This window comes from Agelaius tricolor, unplaced genomic scaffold (assembly GCF_023055355.1).
Source record: "Agelaius tricolor isolate 1412-34295 unplaced genomic scaffold, bAgeTri1.0.p SCAF_31, whole genome shotgun sequence".
Taxonomy (NCBI): domain Eukaryota; kingdom Metazoa; phylum Chordata; class Aves; order Passeriformes; family Icteridae; genus Agelaius; species Agelaius tricolor.
In genome coordinates, this window is record NW_027269291.1 from 413,893 (window position 1) to 433,872 (window position 19,980).

The following is a 19,980-nucleotide window of genomic DNA, read 5'->3' on the forward strand; positions in this document are numbered from 1 at the left end:
CTCTCTATACCAGCCACTACTTCCGGGTCTTTTGTCCCCGCCCCTTCCACCTTCTCCAATGGGCAGCCAGCTCCTACGGAGGCGCGCGCGCTCTGCCGCTGTCTATTGGCTGCGCTGTAGGAGGCGTGGCCGCTCTTGGCCACGCTCCCGGGGCCGTGGGGGCTCCGTGCGGCCGCGATGGAGCTGGAGCAGCTGCGGAAAAGCTACCGGGGGGACAGCGAGGTGGGACCGGGGGGACAGCGAGGTGGGACCGGGGGGACAGCGAGGGGGGACCGGGACAGGGGGGACCGCGGGGGTACCGGGAGGGCCCCCCAAAGCCCGGAGAAGCCCCTCCCGGGCAGGGTGACCGCCCCCGAGGCTTGGGGCCACCCCGCAGCCAGGGCGACGCTGCCCCAGGTTGTCCCCAAGCCCTGCGGTGTCCCCACGTTCCCCTTGCTGCCCCCCAGTGCTGTCCCCGCTCTGGCCCCTGTGCTGGCCGTGCCCTCGAGCGCGGTGCCCTCCCCCGGTGTCCCCTGACCCCCGGTGTCCCCCCGGTGTCCCCCGGTGTCCCCAGGCGTTCGAGGAGTGCCACCTGGTGTCCCTGGAGCCCCTGGAGCAGTTCCGGGCCTGGCTGCAGGACGCGCTGCAGTGCCCGGACATCGCCGAGCCCAACGCCATGTGCCTGGCCACCTGCTCCAGGTGACACTGCGGGGACACAGGGGGGACAGGGCAGGGACAGGGGACATGTGCCTGGCCACCTGCTCCAGGTGGCACTGGGGACAGGGGGGACAGGGCAGGGACAGGGCAGGGACAGGGGCCATGTGCCTGGCCGCCTGCTCCAGGTGGCACTGGGGACAGGGGGGACACTGGGGGGTGAGACTGGGGGGACACACAGCAGGGACACCGAGGGGACATGGGGGATACACAGGGGGTGACACAGGGGTGACACAGGTGACATGGGTGACACACAAAGGTTGACATGGGTGACACTGGGGTGACACAGGGGTGACACTGGGGTGGCACAGGTGACACAGGTGACACACAGAGATGACACAGGTGACACAGGTGACACACAGAGGTGACCCAGAGGTGACACAGGTGACACAGGTGACACAGGTGACACACAGAGGTGACCCAGAGGTGACGCGGTGCCTGGGCGCTGTCCCACAGGGACGGGCGGCCCTCGGCGCGCATGGTGCTGCTGAAGGGGCTGGGGCCGGACGGGCTGCGCTTCTTCACCAACTACGAGAGCAGGAAGGGCCAGGAGCTGGTGAGGGACACACGGACACACACAGGGAGCCCCAGAAATCAACCCCGAGAAATAAATCCCGAGAAATCCCAAATTCCGGGAGCTGGTGAAGGACGGGGAGCCACAAACACCGGGAACCCCGATCAATAAATCCTGAGAAATCCCCATAAATCAATCCAAATAAATCCTGGAGCTGCTGAGGGCCAGGGACCCTGAAACACCAGGAATAAATCCCGATAAATCCCGATTAATAAATCCCAATAAATCCCAATAAATAAATCCCAATAAATCCCAATAAATCAATCCAAATAAATCCTGGAGCTGCTGAGGGACAGGGACCCTGAAACACCAGGAATAAATCCCGATAAATCCCGATTAATAAATCCTGATAAATCCTGATTAATAAATCCCAATAAATTCCAATAAATCAATCCAAATAAATCCCAAATTCCTGGAGCTGGTGACGGACAGGGACCCAGAAACACCAGGAATAAATCCTGAGAAATCCCAATAAATCCTGATAAATAAATCCCGATAATAAACCCCGATAAATCCCGATAATAAACCTGGATAATCGCGGAATTCGGCCCCGGAGCAGCGCGGTTCTGCCTCAGCTCCCTCCTGTTCCCGCAGGACTCCAATCCCTTCGCCTCCCTCGTGTTCTACTGGGAGCCGCTCTGCCGGCAGGTGAGAGGGACCCCAAATCCTGGAGGGGGATTTGGGGCTGGGGTCAGACAGGGCGGGGGTGGCGGCTGCGGTTTTGGGGGAAAAATCACGGAATGGGGGTTCTGAGTTTGGGAGCACCTTCGGAGCCACTGGCCGGATCCCAGGGGATGGTGGTCCCCAGCAGGCATGAAATCCCTGCATTTTTTGGGTGAAAAAGTCAGAGAATGGGGCAATTCCGTGCTTGGGAATGGGAGCTGGGGTGGCCCAGGTGCACATCGAGGGCTCGGGGCTGGCCCAGGTGAGGGCTGAGGTCTCAGTGCCATCCCCAGGTGCGCATCGAGGGCTCGGTGCGGCGCCTGCCCGAGGAGGAATCCGATCGCTACTTCCAGTCCCGGCCCCGGGGCAGCCAGATCGGGGCCCTGGTCAGCCGGCAGAGCTCGGTCATCCCTGACAGAGAGGTGAGCCCAGGGCGGGATCGGCTGTGGGATCCCTGTGCCCTTTGGGATCGGCTGTGGGATCCCTGTGCCCTTTGGGATCGGCTGTGGGATCCCCTGCTCCCTGTGGGATCCCCGTTCCCTGTGGGATCCCCTCCCTCCCCATTGTTCCCCTGGCTCCCCGCAGTACCTGCGGAAGAAGAACGCGGAGCTGGAGGAGCTGTACCGGGACAAGGCAGTGCCCAGGCCGGATTACTGGTGAGACCGGGGGCCTGAGCCCCCCTGAGCCCCCCAGATTCCCCCAGAACCGCCCCCGAGCGCGGGTGTCCCTTGCAGGGGCGCGTACCTGGTGGAGCCGGAGCTGGTGGAGTTCTGGCAGGGCCAATCGAACCGGCTGCACGACCGCATCGTGTTCCGGCGGCTGCGGGACCACGCGGCGCCGCTCGGGGCCATGACCCACCGCGGCCACGGCGACTGGGTCTACGAGCGCCTCTCGCCCTGAGCCCGCCCGGAACGGCCCCGGGAACGGCCCGGGAACGGCCCCGGGAACAGCCCCGGAACGGCCCCGGAACGGTCCCGGGAACAGCCCCGGAACGGTCCCGGGAACGGCCCGGGAACGGCCCCGGGAATGGTCCCGGAACGGTCCCGGGAACGGCCCCGGGAACGGCCCCGGAACGGTCCCGGGAACGGCCCCGGAACGGCCCCGGGAATGGCCCCGGAACGGTCCCGGAACGGTCCGGGAATGGCCCCGGGAATGTCCCCAGGTGTCGCAGCCGCCCTGCCCTGTCCCTTGCTGTGTGCTGGGGATGGGCCCGGAGCTGCCCTCACCCCATCTGCAACCATTCCCAGTGGTTAATTAATTATGTAAATGATTGTGCAGGGTCCGGCTGTGACCCCAGTGACCCCCCTGTCCCTGTCCCTGTCCCCATCCCTGTCCCTGTCCCTCGCTGTGTGCTGGGAATGCCTTCAGAGCTGCCCTCACCCCGTTGTGTCCCCAAATGTGTCTGCAGCCGCTCCCAGTGGTTAATTAATCGTGTTAATAATGATCGTTCAGGGTCCAACTGTGATCCCAGTGACCCCCCTGTCCCTGTCCCTGTCCCTGTCCCTCGCTGTGTGTTGGAAATGCCTTCAGAGCTGCCCTCACCTCACCTACAGCCGCTCTCGGTGGTTAATTAATCGTGTTAATGATTGTGCAGGGTCCAACTGTGATCCCAGTGACCCCCCTGTCCCTGTCCCTGTCCCCATCCCTGTCCCTGTCCCTGTCCCACCACTGCCGCCCGTCTCTCCATGCTTTGGCTGGAATCGTGGAATGTGCTCAATTCCCAGGTCGTTAATTGTTGTTTAATTAACTTAAATCGTGTCGCCGCTGTCGTGGGCTGCCCCGGGGCCATGAGACCCGAAACCTCGGCGCGTCCCCTCCTCCAGCTGCCGGAAAAGAATAAATCGGGATTTATGTGGAGGCGTGGAGCCTTTGGGTCCGTACCGGGCTAATGTTTAACCAGGCAGGGCTGGGCTCTCCCGGGGCGGCCGGGGGGGCTCGGAGCTGCCGCCAATCCCGGGCCTGGACCCGGCCGTGGCTGGAACCAGCCCCAAAAGCGGCCCCGGTTCCGTGTTCGCTGTCCCGGAGCGGGATCAGCCCCCATAAACCAGCCCCGGTTCCGTGTTTGCTGTCCCGGAGCGGGATCAGCCCCCATAAACCAGCCCCGGTTCCGTGTTTGCTGTCCCGGAGCGGGATCAGCCCCCAAAGCGGCCCCGGTTCCGTGTTTGCCGTCCCGGAGCGGGATCGTGCCCGTCCCGGGGGGACAGCGCAGCCCTGGCACGGTGGCCCCGGCGCTGCCGCCCCCTTTGCGCCTCTGTCACAGCCGCCGATGGCTCTGGGCCCTCCGGGCTGTCCCTTGGGGAGGACGGGAGGGGACCGGGCGATGTCGCCGCTGTCCCAAATTCCAGGGGAGGGGCAAAGGGACCGAGGGGCTCCTCCCGTTCCCGCCGGGACAAAGCCGGGGGTCCGAGCGCGACGGGAGCGGGGCTGTGAGCGCACAGAGCCGGGGCGGGACCGGGACCGGCCCCGGGGGAGCTGGCACCGGCCCCGGGAAATCGGGAAACTGAGAAATCGGGAAACCGGGAAATCGGGAAACCGGGAAATCGGGAAACCGGGATACCGGGAAATCGGGAAAGCGGGAAACCGAAAAAACGGGAAATCGGGAAACCGGGAAACCGGGAAACTGAGAAACCGGGAAACCGGGAAACTGAGAAACCGGGATACCGGGATACCGGGAAACTGAGAAACCGAAAAAATGGGAAACCGAAAAAACGGGAAACCGAGAAACCGGGAAACCGAGAAACCGATAAAGCATGAAACCGGGAAACCGGGAAACTGATAAACCGGGAAATCGGGAAACCGGGAAATCAGGAAACCGGGAAACCGGGAAAATGAGAAACCGGGATACCGGGAAACCGGGAAACCGGGAAACCGGGATACCGAAAAAACGGGAAACCGAGAAACCGGGAAACCGGGAAACTGAGAAACCGGGAAACCGGGAAATCGAAAAAACGGGAAACCGGAAAACCGAAAAAACGGGAAACCGAGAAACCGGGAAATCGAGAAACCGGGAACCCGGGGCTGGGCTCGGGCTCTCGGCGCCCTCCGGAGCCGGCAGGGGCTGGAGCTGCGGAGCCCTGGAGCGGCCGCGCCCTCCCCTCCCGGACCCGCCTCTGCTCCCTCCTCCTTCCCCGGGTCAGGGATTCCCCGGCGCGGCGCCGCCCCCTGGAGGAGGGACAGGGTCTGGGAAACCCGGCCCGGAGGGGGAACCCCCAAAATCCCGCAAAATCCACCCAAATCCACCAAATCCCCCCATTCCTAGCCGTTCCGGGTCCAATCCTGCCCAGCCCAGGGGTCCAATCCTGCCCGCCCCGAGGGTCCAATCCTGCCCAGGGAGGGACCAATCCTGCCCACCCCCGAGGGTCCAATCCTGCCCAGCCCGGGGGCCAATCCTGACCACCCCAGGGTCCAATCCTGCCCAGGGAGGGTCCAATCCTGCCCAGGGAAGGTCCAATCCTGACCAGGGAGGGTCCAATCCTGACCAGGGAGGGTCCAATCCTGCTCACCCCCCGAGGGTCCAATCCTGCCCCAGGGAGGGTCCAATCCTGCCCCAGGGAGGGTCCAATCCTGCCCCAGGGAGGGTCCAATCCTGACCACCCCAGGGTCCAATCCTGCCCAGGGAAGGTCCAATCCTGACCAGGGAGGGCCCAATCCTGCCCAACCCGAGGGTCCAATCCTGCCCAGGGGATGGTCCAATCCTGCCCACCCCCTACTACCCCCCCCCCGGTCCAATCCTGCTCTCCTTGGGGTCCAACCCGGCTCTCCTTGGGAGCGATCCTGCCCCGTTTGGATCCGACCCTGCCCCGTCTGTGTCCGACCCTGCCCCGTTTGGGTCCAATCCCGATCTGAAGGGACCAATCCCGACCTAAAAGTACAAATCCTGCTCTCGTTGGGACAAATCCGGGGGAGCTGGAAACCGGGAAACCGGGGCTGGGCTCGGGCTCTTGGCGCCCTGCGGAGCCGGGAGGGGCTGGAGCCGCGGAGCTCGGGAACGGCCGCGCCCTGCGGAGCCGGGAGCGTGGATCGCGGGTCCTGGGATCCCGGGATCGTGGATCGTGGGTCCCGGATCCCCGATCGCCGCTTTCCCCGCGGGCTCACGGAGCCGGGAGGGCTCCCCGGGCTCCGGCCGGCCCCGTGTCCCCCCTTCCAGGGGCTCAGGGATTCCCGGCATGGCCGCGCTCCCTCCGGGGCTCCAGAGGGATCCAGAGGTGCCAGGAGGGATCCGGGGATCTGCGGGAAATCCCTGGAGCCGCCTCTGCTTCCAGCCCCGCGCGTCCCCTTGTCCCGCGGGGTCAGGGATTCCCCGGGATGGCTCCCAGAGGGGTCCCAGAGGGATCCAGAGCTTTCCCACCCTTCCATGCCGGGTTTGGGCATCCGCGGGGCTCTCCCGGAGCTGCCTCCGCTCCCAGGCTCGCTTTATTAACCACAGTTAATTAGCGGCGGGCGCGAGCGGGGTGGGATCCCCGCTTCCAGCAGCGGGGACGGATTCCCGGGGAACGCGGCTCCTCCGGGAGGGATTCCCGGGGAAATGCGGCTCCTCCGGGAGGGATTCCCGGGCATCGGTCCCGCGGGGTCGTTCCCTGGGCACAGGGAAGCGTCGCATCCCCCTCGGGCGGGACTCGGCAAGGACGCGGCTCTGCAGCCCCTCGGGATCGGGACACGGGCGGGGCTCGGCCCCAAAAAGTGACGGGAGGAGGGGAATGGGATTGGGAATGGGATCGGGATCGGGGCAGAGCCGGGCGGGCCCCGCGGGGAGCGTCCTCGTTCATCCCAGTACGGACCAGTCCGCGCTGGGAGCGGCAGGGACGGGGAGCGCCGGCCCCGCTCTGCCCCGGGGTCAGTCCTGCTGCTCCGGGATCATCCCACAGGTAAATTCCATTAAATTCCATTAAATTCCATTAAATTCCATCCTGAGTCCTCCCCGGGGCCGACCCCCGCCCCGGTCACTGCTCCTCGCGCTCGCCGGCCCCGCACAGGCTGGGATGCTCGGCCAGGGTCGCCCTCACTTTCTTCTTCTCCTTGAAGCGCCCGGAGTGCGAGACCTTGACGTGCTTGCCCTTGGTGCTCTTGTCCACGATCTTCTCCAGGCGGGCGGCGAAGCCGGGGGTGCCCTCGGGGCCGGTCCCGTCCGCGCTGTCCCCGCCGGGCGCCGCGGGGCCCTCGGGGCTCTCGTACAGCACCGTGGGCGCTGCCTGGCGCTTCCGCAGGAACGTCAGCTTCCACCAGCCGTGCCCGTCGGCCATCCTGGAACGGCACCGGCGCTCGGGCTCCGTCCCGGGGCTCCCTCCGCCCTCCCGCAGCCGCACCGGGGGCGCGGCGCTGCCCTCCCGCGGGATGCTCGGGGCGGGACCCGCCGCGGGCACCGGCACGGGGCGGGCGTTCCACGGCTCGGGCATTCCGGGAAAAGCCGGGAAAAGGCGGCGGGCAGCGCCGGGAGCTGCCCTTATCAGCCACGTGTAGCGGGAGGGAGCGCGGAGAGCAAACAGGAACAGGAACTGGGCGCAGGTGGCACCGGGGAGTGCCGGGGGCGCTGCCCGGGGTCCCCCCGGCCCCACGCCGGCCTCGGGGCTCGCTGCTCCCGCTGGGGCCAGGGGAGGTTCCGGGAAGGCTCCGGAGCCCAGCGTGGCGGGCACGGAGGGGATTCCCAGGGCCCGGGGCCGAGCCCTGCCCCGTGTCCCAGTCCCGGTCCCAGTCCCTGTCCCCATCCCTGTCCCCGTTCCTGCCCCGTGGCGCTCAGCCACCAGCGAGCCCTCCCCGATGTCGCTTTGGGGATAAAAACCCCTTTCCCCTCAGCGACACGGGGACAGGGGCACAGAGACCGCGGCCAGCGCCCCGCTGGTGGCCCCTGTGTCCCCAGCGCCAGGTGGGACCGTCCCCGGCCGTGTCCCCAGAGTGTCCCCGGGGGTCCCACAGCCCATGCCCAGCCCGGACACCGCACCCCGGTACCTGCTCCTGCCGCCTCCGGGGGTCCCGGGGGTGTCCGGGGGTCCCGGGGGTCCCAGGGGTGTCCCGGGCGTGTCCCGGGGTGTCCCGGGCGTGTCCCGGGGGGCAGCGCGGGCAGGTGCCGCTCACCTGCGGCTGTCCCGGTGTTCCCGTCAAGGTGAACCCGCTCCCAAACCCCTCCTGCCGGAGCAAACAGCGGGGCCGGGCCAGGCACGGCTGAATATTCATGACAGGGAGCGGTGCCAGCCCCGGGAGGGTGGCCCGGAGTGGCCTCGGGTGGCCCCGGGTGGCCCTGGGTGGCTTTGGGTCGCTCTGAGCGGCTCTGGGTGGCTCTGAGTGGCCCTGGATGGCTCTGGGTGGCCCCGGGTGGCCCTGGATGGCTCTGAGTGGCCCTGGGTGGCTCTGGGTCGCTCTGAGTGGCTCTGGGTGGCCCCGGGTGGCCGGGGATGGCTCTGAGTGGCCCCGGGTGGCCGGGGATGTGTCCTGGGGCTCCCAGTGGATCCCAAGGGATCTGGGATCTGCTCTGGGGGATGCTGGGGATCCCGCAGGGTTGGGGATTCATTTGGGAGCCTCCTGTGGATCCCCGCAGGGACGGCTGGGGGCGATCCCGGCGATCCCGGCTCGGTGCTGGGGCACCTTGGGTCCGGGACCGGGATTGGCGCCAGGTTTGGGACCGCGATTAAGGCCGGGATCGGGATTGGGACCGGCATTAAGGCCGGGATGGGACCGGGACCGGGATTTAGGACTGGGACTAGGACTATGGCCGGGATCGGAATTGTGACCGGGAGCAGGATCGGGATTGGTTCCAGGTTTGGAGCCGGGATCGGGACCGGGACCGGGATTTGCTCCGGGAGCGGGATCGGGACCCCCAAACTCCCACCGCCCGCTCCGATTGGTCCGCGCTCATCCTGCCCCTTTCCCCTCCAGCCAATGGAAACACAGGGACGTGGCGCTGCCTCCCAGCTGCCGCCTTCTGATTGGTGAGAGTTCGACCTCGGGGCGGAGCGCGCTTTGATTGGCCGAGGCGCGGGCGCTGAGGGAGGCGATTGGCTGGGGCGGGGAGGGCGGAAGTGGAGAGGCGGGGCCGGGAAAGATGCAGGTGCGGACCGGGACCGGGAGCGGGATCGGAAACGGGAGCGGGAGCGGAGAAGGGTTCGGGAGCGGGATCGGAAACGGGAGCGGGAGCGGAGAAGGGTTCGGGAGCGGGGAAAGGTCCGGGATCGGGTCCAGGCGCGGGGCAGCGGGGACAGCCCGGGCCTGGCGCTGGAGCGAAGGGTTCCGGCCCCGCTCCCGGTGCCGCTCCCGGTGCCGCTCCCGGTGCCGGCTGCCGCAGCCCCGCCCCTGCCGTGTTCTCCCCGCAGGCCGCTCCCCAGGACTACCAGAATGTGCCCATCGACATCCAGACCAGCAAGCTCCTGGGTACGGGAGTGAGCCCCGGCTCCGCTTTCCCTCCCGGCTCCGCTTTCCCTCCAGACTGGGCAGGAGCCGGGAATTCATCCCGGTTATCCCAGCCCAGCTCCCGCTTTCCCCTCCAGCTGCGGATCCGTCCCAGGCTTTGGGAAAAGACTCGGGAATTCCTCCCGGTGTTTGCTCCCCGTGTCCCCGGAGCCCGGGGATGTCCCCAGAGCCCGGGGATGTCCCCAGAGCCCGAGTGTCCCCCCGGTGACCCCCGTGTCCCCAGACTGGCTGCTGGACCGGCGGCACTGCGGGCGGCGCTGTCCCCATGTCCCCGCGGTGTCCCTGTCCCGGTGTCCCCATGGTGATGGCACTGTCCCCATGTCCCCGTGTCCCCATGGTGATGGCACTGTCCCCATGGTGATGGCACTGTCCCCATGTCCCCGTGTCCCCTGTCCCCATGGTGATGGCACTGTCCCCGTGTCCCCTGTCCCCAGACTGGCTGCTGGACCGCCGGCACTGTGGGCGGCACTGTCCCTGCAGTGTCCCTGTCCCCATGTCCCCGTGTCCCCTGTCCCCATGGTGATGGCACTGTCCCCGTGTCCCCTGTCCCCAGACTGGCTGCTGGACCGCCGGCACTGCGGGCAGTGCTGTCCCCATGTCCCCGCGGTGTCCCTGTCCCGGTGTCCCCATGGTGATGGCACTGTCCCCATGGTGATGGCACTGTCCCCATGTCCCCGTGTCCCCTGTCCCCATGGTGATGGCACTGTCCCCATGTCCCCATGGTGATGGCACTGTCCCCATGTCCCCAGACTGGCTGCTGGACCGCCGGCACTGTGGGCGGCACTGTCCCTGCAGTGTCCCTGTCCCCATGTCCCCGTGTCCCCTGTCCCCATGGTGATGGCACTGTCCCCATGGTGATGGCACTGTCCCCATGTCCCCAGACTGGCTGCTGGACCGCCGGCACTGTGGGCGGCGCTGGCCGGCGCAGGTGGCGCAGGTGCGGGAGCGGATCCGGGCGGCACTGCAGGACATGCCCGAGCACCCCGAGATCCGAGAGCTGCTCCAGGGCTCCTGTCAGTGCTCCGGGACCGGGGTCTGGGGGGTTTGGGGTCGGGGTATTGGGAATTGGGGTTTGGGGATTTCAAACTTGGGGTTTGGGGGCTTGGGAATTGGGGTTTGGGGTCTGGGGTTTGGGGATTTCAGATTTGGGGTTTGGGGTTTGGGAATTGGGGTTTTGGGATTTGGGGTTTGGGATTTGGATTTTGGCATGGATCTCCCCCCCCTGCAGAGCCAGGATTTGGGGTGGAAGGGTTGTTCACAAAGGGGTGGTGGTGGCAGCTCAAAAACTTCCCAAAACCTCCCAAAACCTCCCGGGGGTCTCCTAAAACCTCCCAGGGCTCCCCCAAAGCCCCCCAGGGATCCCCCAAAGCCCCCCAGGGCTCCCCTGACCCCGTTGCTCCCCCCAGACCTGCACTATTTCCACTGCCTGCGCATCGTGGAGATCCTCAAGGGCACTGAGGCCTCCACCAAGAACCTCTTTGGGCGCTACTCGTCCCAGAGGATGAAGGTGGGAGCGCCCTCCTCTTCCTCCTCATCCTCCTCATCCTCCTCATCCTCCTCTTCCTCCTCCTGCTCCTGCTGACCCTCGTGTCTGTCCCCAGGACTGGCAGGAGATCGTGTCCCTCTATGAGAAGGACAACGCCTACCTGGGTGAGAGGGAATGGGAATAATGGGAATAATGGGAATAATGGGAATTCCCCGAGGCGTCCCAAAGAACGCCCTGGGTGGGTGGAATTCAGTCCCCAAACTGGGATGGACTGGGATGGGACAGGATGGGATTTGTGGGAAGGCCAAAGCCCAGTGGGATTTAAAGGGGAATTCGGTCCCCAAACTGGGATGGGATGGGATGGGAAGGGATGGGATGGGATTTAAAGGTGAATTCAGCCCCCAAACTGGGATGGGATGGGATGGGATAGGATTTAAAGGTGAATTCAGCCCCCAAACTGGGATGGGATGGGATGGGATTTAAAGGTGAATTCAGCCCCCAAACTGGGATGGGATGGGATAGGATTTAAAGGTGAATTCAGCCCCCAAACTGGGATGGGATTTAAAGGTGAATTCAGCCCCCAAACTGGGATGGGATGGGATGGGATGGGATGGGATGGGATTTAAAGGCGAATTCAGCCCCCAAACTGGGACAGGGCAGCATTTAAAGCCCAGGGCTCATGGGAACGCCCGGTCCCAGCGGGATGAGCCCCCCGGGATGCCGGGACCCCCTGAGCCCCCGGGGTGACCCCGGTGTCCCCCAGCCGAGCTCTCGAGCCTGCTGGGGCGCAGCATCAGCTACGAGCTGCCGGCGCTGCGGAGGCAGCGGGGCCGGTGCCTGCAGGCGCAGCAGGAGCTGGCGCGGCGCGAGGACGAGTGCCAGGCGCGGGCAGGGGAGCTCCGCGAGCGCTTCCTGGGCTCCTGCCGCCAGTACGGCATCGCCGTGAGTGCCCCGGGGAGCCTGGAACAACGGGCTGGGAATGGCCCCAGGGGGAGCCTGGAACGGGCTGGGAATGGCCCTGGACAGAGCCTGAAATGGGCTCGGAATGGCCCCAGGGGGAGCCTGGAACAACGGGCTGGGAATGGCACCGAACAGAGCCTGGAACAACGGGCTGGGAATGGCCCCAGGGGGAGCCTGGAACGGGCTGGGAATGGCCCCAGGGGAGCCTGGAACAACGGGCTGGGAATGGCCCCAGACCAACCCTAGAATAACTGCAAACAGACCCTAAAACAAGCCTGGAATAACCCCAAAATGGGCCCCAGAGTAACCCCTGAACAGAGCCTAAATCAGCCCTGAAATAACCCCAAAGGGGCCCCAGAGTAACCCCAAACAGAGCCCAGAACAGACCCCAAGTGTCCCCGCGGTGTCCCCAAGTGTCCCCGCGGTGTCCCCAGGGCGAGGACGTGCGCCGGGAGCTGCTGGCTCAGGTGCAGGCGCTGCCGTCGCTGCTGTCCCGCGTCGGGGACGGCGCCAGCGCCCTCGGGGACGCCATCGAGCTGTACCAGGCCTGCGTGGCCTTCGTGTGTGACAGGTGGGGACAGCCCTGACACCCCCGAAACAGCCCCAAACCAACCCCAAAACATCCCTCAGCTCCCCTAAAACAGCCCCAGCTCCCCACACTTCCCCACAACAGCTCCTGGTCCCTCCAAAACCCCGGCACTGCGGATGCTGAGGTGTCCCCATCCCTGATGTCCCCATAACCAATCCCATCCCCAATGCTGTCCCCATGCTCCCTGTCCCCATCCATGTCCCCTGTGCTGTCCCATGTCCCCATGTCCCCATGTCCCTGTCCCCGTCCCAGCCCCGGAGCGCAGGCGCTGCCGCTGCTGCGGCACGTGGTGTCCCCATGTCCCTGTCCCTGTCCCCATATCCCCGGTTCTGTCCCATGTCCCCATGTCCCTGTCCCTGTCCCAGCCCCGGAGCGCAGGCGCTGCCGCTGCTGCGGCACGTGGTGTCCCACGGGAACTCCTCGGTGTTCCGGTGGCGCACGGGGCAGGAGCCGCTGCGGCTGGAGCGGCCCCAGCCACCCCCGGAGGCACCGGAGCCGCCCCCGCAGGACACGGTGGGTGCTGGCCAGGGGACATGGGGGACATGGGGGGACACGGGGGGACACGGGGGGACATGGGGGACATGGGGGGACATGGGGGGACACAGTGGGTGCTGCCCAGGGGACACGGGGGGACATGGGGACACCTCTGGCGCTGCCAGGTGGGTTTGGGGCCAGCCGTGCCTCACGAGGTGTGGGGTTTGGGGTTTGGAGTTTGGGGTCAGGCTGTGCCTCACAGGGTTTGGGATTTGGGGTTTGGGGCCAGCCGTGCTTCACGGGGTTTGGGGTTTGGGGTTTGGGATTTGGGGTTTGGGGTTTGGGGCCGGCCGTGTCTCACGGGGTTTGGGGTTTGGGATTTGGGATTTGGGGTTTGGGGTCAGCCGTGCCTCATGGGGTTTGGGGTTTGGGGTTTGGGGTTTGGGGTTTGGGGCCGGCCGTGCCTCACGGGGTTTGGGGTTTGGGATTTGGGATTTGGGGTTTGGGGCCGGCCGTGTCTCACGGGGTTTGGGGTTTGGGGTTTGGGGTTTGGGGTTTGGGGTCAGGCCGTGCCTCACGGGGTTTGGGGTTTGGGGTTTTCCCACAGATCGATTGGGGGGATTTCCCCACGGAGCCGCCCCAGGGCGGGGACATCGACTGGGGCATCACGGTGGAGCCCAGCCCCCAGGTGGGTGACAGCCCTGTGTCCCCCCGTGTCACCCTTTGTCACCTTTCCTCCCTCAGGGGACGGTGGCGTTGGTTGGGGCGATGTCCCTGTGTCCCCAAATCCCCCTGTGTCCCCCCTGTGTCACCCTTTGTCACCCTTTGCTCCGCAGGGGGACGATGGCATCGACTGGGGTGATGGAGAGAAGGGACAGGAGGGGACAATCACAGTAGAGCCCCAGGTTTGTGACAGCCCCATGGCCAGGGGTGTCCCTGTGTCCCCAAATCCCCCTTTGTCCCCCTGTGTCACCCTTTGCTCTGCAGGGGGACGATGGCATCGACTGGGGTGATGGAGAGAAGGGACAGGAGGGGACGATCACGGTGGTGGAGGCTGGAACTGAGGGTGAGCAGGGCTGAGGGATCCCGGGGGGCACGGGCAGCGCCCAAATCCCCCCAAATTCCCCATTCCCAGTGCCCCTGGAACCCCCAGAGGGGTTTGGGATGGGGCAGGGAGTGGGGTTTGGGTGCTGGGCAGGGATTCTGGGTGCTGGGCAGGGTTTCTGGGTGCTGGGCAGGGTTTCTGGGTGCTGGGCAGGGATTTTGGGGTGAAGCTGAGCAGGCTTTGGGTTCCCCCCCCGCTGCAGCCCCCGAGGGCGTTGCCCGTGGCTCGGACGCGCTGACCCTGCTGGAGAACCCCGAGACTCGGAACCAGTTCATCGACGAGCTCATGGAGGTGGGCACCAGGGACACCGGCCCTGTTGGTGTCCCTGCAGTGTCCCCATTGCTGTCCCCATTGCTGTCCCCGCAGTGTCCCCGTTGCTGTCCCCGCAGTGTCCCCGCAGTGTCCCCGTCGCTGTCCCTGACGCTGTCCCATTCCCTGTCCCGCAGCTGGAGCTGTTCCTGGCGCAGCGGCTGCTGGAGCTGGAGGACGAGGCCCTGGACGTGGTGGCCCTGAGCCAGTTCCAGCTGGCCCCGGCCGTGCTGCAGGGCCAGAGCCCCGAGCGCCTGCGGGCCCAGCTGGCCACGGCCCGGGGGCTGCTGGCCCAGCTCTGCTCCCGCAGCGTGCAGCACCTCTGCATGATCCTCGCCTCGCCCAGGTGCCTGCCCTGCCCCAAACTGCCCCAAAACAGGCCCCAAACTGCCCCAAAACAGACCCTAAATAGCCCTAAAACAGCCCCTAAAATAGCCCTAAAGAAGCCCCCAAAACAGACCCCAAATAGCCCCAAAACAGACCCTCCAATAGCCCTAAAACAGCCCCTAAAATAGCCCTAAAGAAGCCCCCAAAACAGACCCCAAATAGCCCCAAAACAGACCCTCCAATAACCCCAAAACAGCCCCTAAAATAATCCTAAAAAAGCGCCTAAAATAGCCTTAAACCAGCCCCTAAAATAGCCCCAAAAAAGCCCCTAAAATAGCCCTGAACCAGCCCCTAAAATAGCCCTAAACTGGCCCCTAAAATAATTCCTAAAATAGCCCTAAAGAATCCCCCAAACCAGCCCCAAAACAGCCCCAAACCAGCCCCTAAAATAGCCCCTAAAGTAGCCCTAAACCAGCCCTTTACCCGGGGCTGGAGGGGGGGCCCTGCAGTGTGTCCCCAGACAATGTCACCCATTGGGGTCTCTGTCCTCTCTGTCCCCTCTGTCCCCATGTCCCTGTCCCCTGTCCCCAGGTACGTGGAGCGCGTCACGGCCCTGCTGCGGCAGCAGAGTCTCCAGGCCGAGCTGTCCCCAAGCCATGCAGTGTGACCCCGTGTCCCTGTCCCCGTGTCCCTGTCCCCATGACCCCGTGTCCCTGTCCCCGTGACCCCTCTGTCCCCTGTCCCAGGTACGTGGAGCGCGTCACGGCCCTGCTGCGTCTCCAGGCCGAGCTGTACCCAAGCCATGCAGTGTGACCCGTGTCCCTGTCCCCATGTCCCTGTCCCCGTGTCCCTGTCCCCGTGTCCCTGTCCCCATGTCCCTGTCCCCGTGTCCCTGTCCCCATGTCCCTGTCCCCTGTCCCCAGGTACGTGGAACGCGTCACGGCCCTGCTGCGGCAGCAGAGTCTCCAGGCCGAGCTGTACCCAAGCCATGCAGTGTGACCCCATGTCCCTGTCCCCGTGTCCCTGTGACCCCTCTGTCCCCTCTGTCCCCTGTCCCAGGTACGTGGAGCGCGTCACGGCCCTGCTGCGGCAGCAGAGTCTCCAGGCCGAGCTGCTGCTGGCCAAGCGGGAGGCGCTGGGGCAGCGGCGCCGCCAGGCCCTGGCCGAGCAGGGAGCGCTGGAGCCGCGGCTGCAGCAGCTGCAGGAGAGAACCAGGGAGCTGCAGAGGCTGGTGAGGGCCGGGGGGACACCCCGGGAATGCCCCCGAGCCCCCCGAGCCCCCGGTGGCCCTGAGCCCCCCCCGGTGCCGTTGCAGATCGAGGCCGACATCTCCAAACGCTACGGGGGGCGCCCGGTGAACCTGATGGGCGTCAATGTGTGACACCAAGGTGTGACATCTGGGGGACGTCCAGCTGGGGCCCCTGGGGACACCAGCCTGGGACACCTGATGGGCGCCAGCCTATGGCAGCTCAGGGACATCAGAGCGGGACACCCAGGGACATCAGCCTGTGACACCCAGGGACAGCAGCCTGGGACACCCGAGGGACACGGGGAGTCCCATCCCTCCCAGCCCCCCTGCCCACCCGGGGGTGCTGCGGGGTTTGGGGGTGTCGGTGAATAAACCCAAATTTGTGTCACATCGGGGAGAGGAGCTGTGTGTCACTGAGGGGAGGGGGGACAGGGACAGGGACACGGACAGGGATGGGACAGGGACAAGGACAGTGATGGGACAGGGACAAGGACAGGGATGGGACAGGGACAAGGACAGGGACAGGACAGGGACAGCAGAGTGGGGGGCGAGAGCTGGAGCCGGGCTGGGACCCCTCTGAGCCCTCCCCGGGGCCCTGGGGCTGTGCCCGCCATGGGGACAGGCCTGGGGACAGCCCCGCGGCTCTGGGCGGGCTCGGGGCCACCAGCGCCCCCTCCTCTGGGTGGCCCGGGGCTGTCACGGCACAGCGGGCACTGATGGCGCCGTCCCTGGCGCGGTGACAGCGCTCGGTGACAGCCGCGCTCCCCCCCCGCCACCGGTGATTAACGGCCTCGTTAATTGCCCGCCGCCTGTCGCGGAGCCGGGAGCCGCCGAGGGTCCCCCGGGAGGGGCTCCGGGGGTCACCGTCCCCATCGTCACCACAGTGAAGGCACTGGGGGGGCCGGGGAGAGCCCTCATCCCCCCGGGACCCCGGCCCTGACCCCGGGACAAGGACAAGAGGGACAGAGGGACAGAGGGACACAGGGGACAGGAGGGACAGAGGGACAGAGGGACAGGAGGGACAGGAGGGATGGGAGGGACAGAGGGGACAGGAGGGACAGAGGGGACAGAGGGACAGGAGGGACCTGCAGCAGCCCCAGCCCCCCCAAAACCCGGGGTCCCTCGTGGGTCCGTGTCCCCGCTCGCTGTCCCTGCCATGCGGTGGCTGTCACAGCCTGGGGGGCGTCCCTGGGGACAAAGGGACGGGACCGGGCCGGGAACGGGACCCCGGCAGTGTCCCCTCCCCCCGGCCGGCTGCTGCTCCCGCTCCGCTGCCAGGGAGGGCTTTAATTACCAATTAACGTCGCTCCATCTGTGCCGGCCCTGTCCCCGCGTCCCCGCTCGCTCCCTCAGCGCCGGGACCCCCCCGCCAGCTGGGGCGCGGCTCCGCGCCCCCTCCCGCTGTCCCCAACTGTCCCCAACTGTCCCCAACTGTCCCCGCGGCCACCCCCGGCCCCGCCTGTCCTGTGCGCTCCCCGTCTGTCCCTCTGTCCATCCCTCTGTCCATCCCTCTGTCCATCCCTCTGTCCGTCCCTCCGTCCGTCCCTCTGTCCATCCCTCCGTCCATCCTCCCCTCCCCGATCTCTCCTCCATCCCCTCCCCGCCGCATTTTTAGGGCCGAGCAGCCGCTCCCAGAGGGGCGGGGACCCCCCGAGCCCCCCGAGCCCCCCGAGCCCCTCCCCAGGGCAGCGCTGCAGCTGCTCCGCCGCCCCCGCATTTCCCCGTTAACACCGCGCGGAGCGGGGCCGCAGCTGCCCCGGGCCCGGGCACCGATGTGCCTCCAATGTGCCACCGATGTGCCTCCAATGTGTCACCGATGTGCCACCGATGTGTCACCAATGTGTCACCGATGTGCCACCGATGTGCCACCGAGCGGCGACAGCTCCGCACGGGGAGGGGGGGACACGCTGGGCCGGCTGGGGAGGTTCCGATGATCGGGGGGTCCCTGGAGTTGGGGGATCCTTGGAGGGGAAGGGAACAGAAATCAGGGAGCAGCCGAGGCACCGGAGAGGGGAAAAGTGTCGGGGGTTATTTTTGGGGGGCTCAGCCCCGCATGGGTGTGATGAGCTGGGGAGGCTCAGCCTGAGGATTTCTGGGGGGAGGGCACCCCAAAACTGTCCCGCCCTGTTCTGTGACCGCTGTTATCCCCAAACCGCCCTGCACCCCACACGGCTCTGGGGTGTTTGGGGCGCTGTGGGATATTTGGGGTGTTTGCGGTGCTGTGGGGTGCTGCAGGGTGTTATGGGGTGCTGCAGGGTGCTGTGGGGTGCTGTGGGGTGTTTGGGCTGTTATGGGGCCGCTGTCCCCCCGCCCTGTCGCCCCCCGCTCAGCCCCTCTGTCGCCGGCAGCGCTGCCTTTGTCCCCGTGTCACCCGGGGGGCACCAGCTGTCACCGCCGGGGCCTTCGCGCTCCTCCTCCTCCTCCTCCTCCTCCTGCCCCTCTTTGTTCTCGGGCTGCGGAGGGAGGGGGGGACACCCGGGGTCGCCATCCCGAGGGGACACGGGGGGGACACAGAGCCCCCAGGGATGGGGACACCCCCAAAGCGGGGACAGGAGGGGACTGGGCTGGGGTCTGGGGGGCGCTTCGTGCCCCCACCCCCGGCTGGCGCCGCTTTGGGGGTGCCCAGGGTGTGCATAGGGGGGTTCCCGGCTTTGGGGCGTCCCGGGGGGGGGGGGGGGAGGTTCAGGTTTGGGGGATGAGGACGGGGTTTGGGGGGGGTCAGGGCAGGGTCCCGAAGGGGGGTCCCGGTTTGGAGGGGGTGAGGGCGGGGTCAGGGCGGGGTCCTGGTTTGGAGGGGTGAGGGCGGGGTCCCGGTTTGGGGGTCTCGGGGCGGGGCCCTGCGCGCTGCTGCAGAGTCACCGGCAGGCGGCGCTGCAGGACCGCGAATGCGCGACCCGGGGCGGGGCACGAGAGGCGGAGCCAAGGTAGGAATGGGCGTGGTTATTCACCTAATAAGGATATTGTGTTTTGTAAGGGGCGGTGCTATGCAAATGAAGCCGGTGTCGCAAGGCGCGTTGGGGCCGCGGCCTTGGGGGGAGCAGGGGCGGATTTTGGGGTCCCAGGGATGAATTTTGGGGTCGCATTGGGGCCTGGGGGGCTCTGTAGGATTGGGGTTACCCGGGAATGGGGCAAAACCCGAGTGGGGGGGTCCCAAAAAGGGGGTGATCCAAGTGTGGGGTGGGATCTGTGGGGTTGGGGGTTCCCGAAAAGGGGGTGACCCCAATGTTGGGGTCTGTGGGGTTGGGGATTCCCGAAAAGGGGGTGACCCCAATGTTGGGGTGTCCTTAGGACGGTTGTCCCAAGCCTGGGGGGGGCTGTTGGGAACATCCATGGGGAGTGGGGGGGTCCCAGCCCCATGGGACCCCTGTGCTGGACCCGTGGAAGTGATCGCTCCATAAAGGTTGGGATTTAACAGAAACACCCCAAAAAGCCACCCCAGCAAGGAAGGGAAGAGCCGGGTCCACCCCAACACTGGATTGGGCGGGAAAATCTTTAATTGTGGCTGGATGCAGCTGGGAAGGACAAAGTTCATTAGTGCCTAATTAATCCCTGGATGTTATCAACGCTGGGGGCGGATCCCAGACCTGGGAAGGGGCTCCTGGATCCATCCCAAATAATCCCAACCCCTGCTCCCGTTCCCTGGGCTCTCCCAGTCTGGAATTTTCCAGTGACTCACCCGACCCCTCCCTCCCTTGTTCGTTTTCATTTTTGGGGTGGGGCGTTTTCCTGGAGGAGAAAAAAATGGGGAAGGGGCTCTTGGATTCAGGGGATCTTGGATTTGGGGACGCCAAATAATCCCTGTCCCTGCTCCCATTCCCTGAGCTCTCCCAGCCTGGAATTTTCTGGTGACTCACTCGAATTTCCCCTTGATTGGGAAGATTTTTTCCTTTAATTTTTGGGGCTGGGAGCATTTTCCTGGGGGGCAAAAATGGGGAAGGGGCTCCGTGCCCCCCCCTCCAGTGGCACGAGGTGGGCACGGGGACAGGGCCAGCTGTCCCCAAATAGCCCCGGGGACACCAAAAATAACCCAGAGGGACAGCCCAGCTCGGGTTCCCAGCTGGGAACTGGCACAGGAAGGGTTGGGGGGGCTGCCAGACACCCCCCTTTCCCTTTGGGGGGGATTTAGGGTGGGCAACACCCCCAAAATCCAACC

General features: G+C 66.1%; 3 protein-coding genes across 6 annotated transcripts; 2 read left to right on the forward strand and 1 right to left on the reverse strand.

Moving 5' to 3' along the window:
• Positions 1-78: 78 nt before the first annotated feature.
• PNPO (pyridoxamine 5'-phosphate oxidase) lies at positions 79-3,787 on the forward strand. The gene is made up of 7 exons (XM_071450639.1): positions 79-222; positions 554-678; positions 1,150-1,249; positions 1,862-1,915; positions 2,224-2,352; positions 2,516-2,586; positions 2,665-3,787. Exons 1-7 carry the CDS (start codon positions 178-180, stop codon positions 2,828-2,830), a joined length of 690 nt encoding a protein of 229 aa, XP_071306740.1. The 5' UTR covers positions 79-177; the 3' UTR covers positions 2,831-3,787.
• Positions 3,788-6,641: 2,854 nt separating this feature from the next.
• PRR15L (proline rich 15 like) lies at positions 6,642-7,187 on the reverse strand. The gene has a single exon (XM_071450997.1). The coding sequence runs from the start codon at positions 7,168-7,170 to the stop codon at positions 6,871-6,873; it is 300 nt and encodes a 99-aa protein (XP_071307098.1). The 5' UTR covers positions 7,171-7,187; the 3' UTR covers positions 6,642-6,870.
• A 1,742-nt stretch (positions 7,188-8,929) lies between these two features.
• CDK5RAP3 (CDK5 regulatory subunit associated protein 3) lies at positions 8,930-16,215 on the forward strand. Of its 4 annotated transcripts, none has more exons than XR_011683008.1 (15): positions 8,930-8,969; positions 9,232-9,289; positions 10,210-10,341; positions 10,735-10,835; positions 10,930-10,978; positions 11,578-11,756; positions 12,209-12,345; positions 12,729-12,876; positions 13,445-13,525; positions 13,674-13,742; positions 13,825-13,903; positions 14,145-14,233; positions 14,389-14,597; positions 15,170-15,324; positions 15,502-15,607. XR_011683008.1 is itself a non-coding variant. In XM_071450991.1 (15 exons), exons 1-15 carry the CDS (start codon positions 8,964-8,966, stop codon positions 15,957-15,959), a joined length of 1,575 nt encoding a protein of 524 aa, XP_071307092.1. In that variant the 5' UTR covers positions 8,930-8,963; the 3' UTR covers positions 15,960-16,215. The 4 variants fall into 4 exon arrangements, 3 of the variants coding, with proteins under 3 accessions (XP_071307092.1, XP_071307093.1, XP_071307094.1); XM_071450991.1 differs by lacking the exons at positions 15,170-15,324; positions 15,502-15,607 and adding exons at positions 15,638-15,809; positions 15,894-16,215; XM_071450992.1 differs by lacking the exons at positions 13,674-13,742; positions 15,170-15,324; positions 15,502-15,607 and adding exons at positions 15,638-15,809; positions 15,894-16,215.
• The last annotated feature ends 3,765 nt before the right edge of the window (positions 16,216-19,980 follow it).

Excerpts from the sequence above, each read along its gene's own strand:
- PNPO (XM_071450639.1), top strand. The coding sequence starts at position 178 with ATGGAGCTGGAGCAGCTGCGGAAAAGCTACCGGGGGGACAGCGAG. Across the intron at positions 679-1,149 it reads TGCCTGGCCACCTGCTCCAG|GGACGGGCGGCCCTCGGCGC; the intron begins GTGACACTGCGG and ends GCTGTCCCACAG. Across the intron at positions 2,353-2,515 it reads CGGTCATCCCTGACAGAGAG|TACCTGCGGAAGAAGAACGC; the intron begins GTGAGCCCAGGG and ends GGCTCCCCGCAG.
- CDK5RAP3 (XM_071450991.1), top strand. Across the intron at positions 14,234-14,388 it reads TCATCGACGAGCTCATGGAG|CTGGAGCTGTTCCTGGCGCA; the intron begins GTGGGCACCAGG and ends CCTGTCCCGCAG. Across the intron at positions 15,810-15,893 it reads CCAGGGAGCTGCAGAGGCTG|ATCGAGGCCGACATCTCCAA; the intron begins GTGAGGGCCGGG and ends GTGCCGTTGCAG.
- PRR15L (XM_071450997.1), bottom strand. The coding sequence starts at position 7,170 with ATGGCCGACGGGCACGGCTGGTGGAAGCTGACGTTCCTGCGGAAGCGC.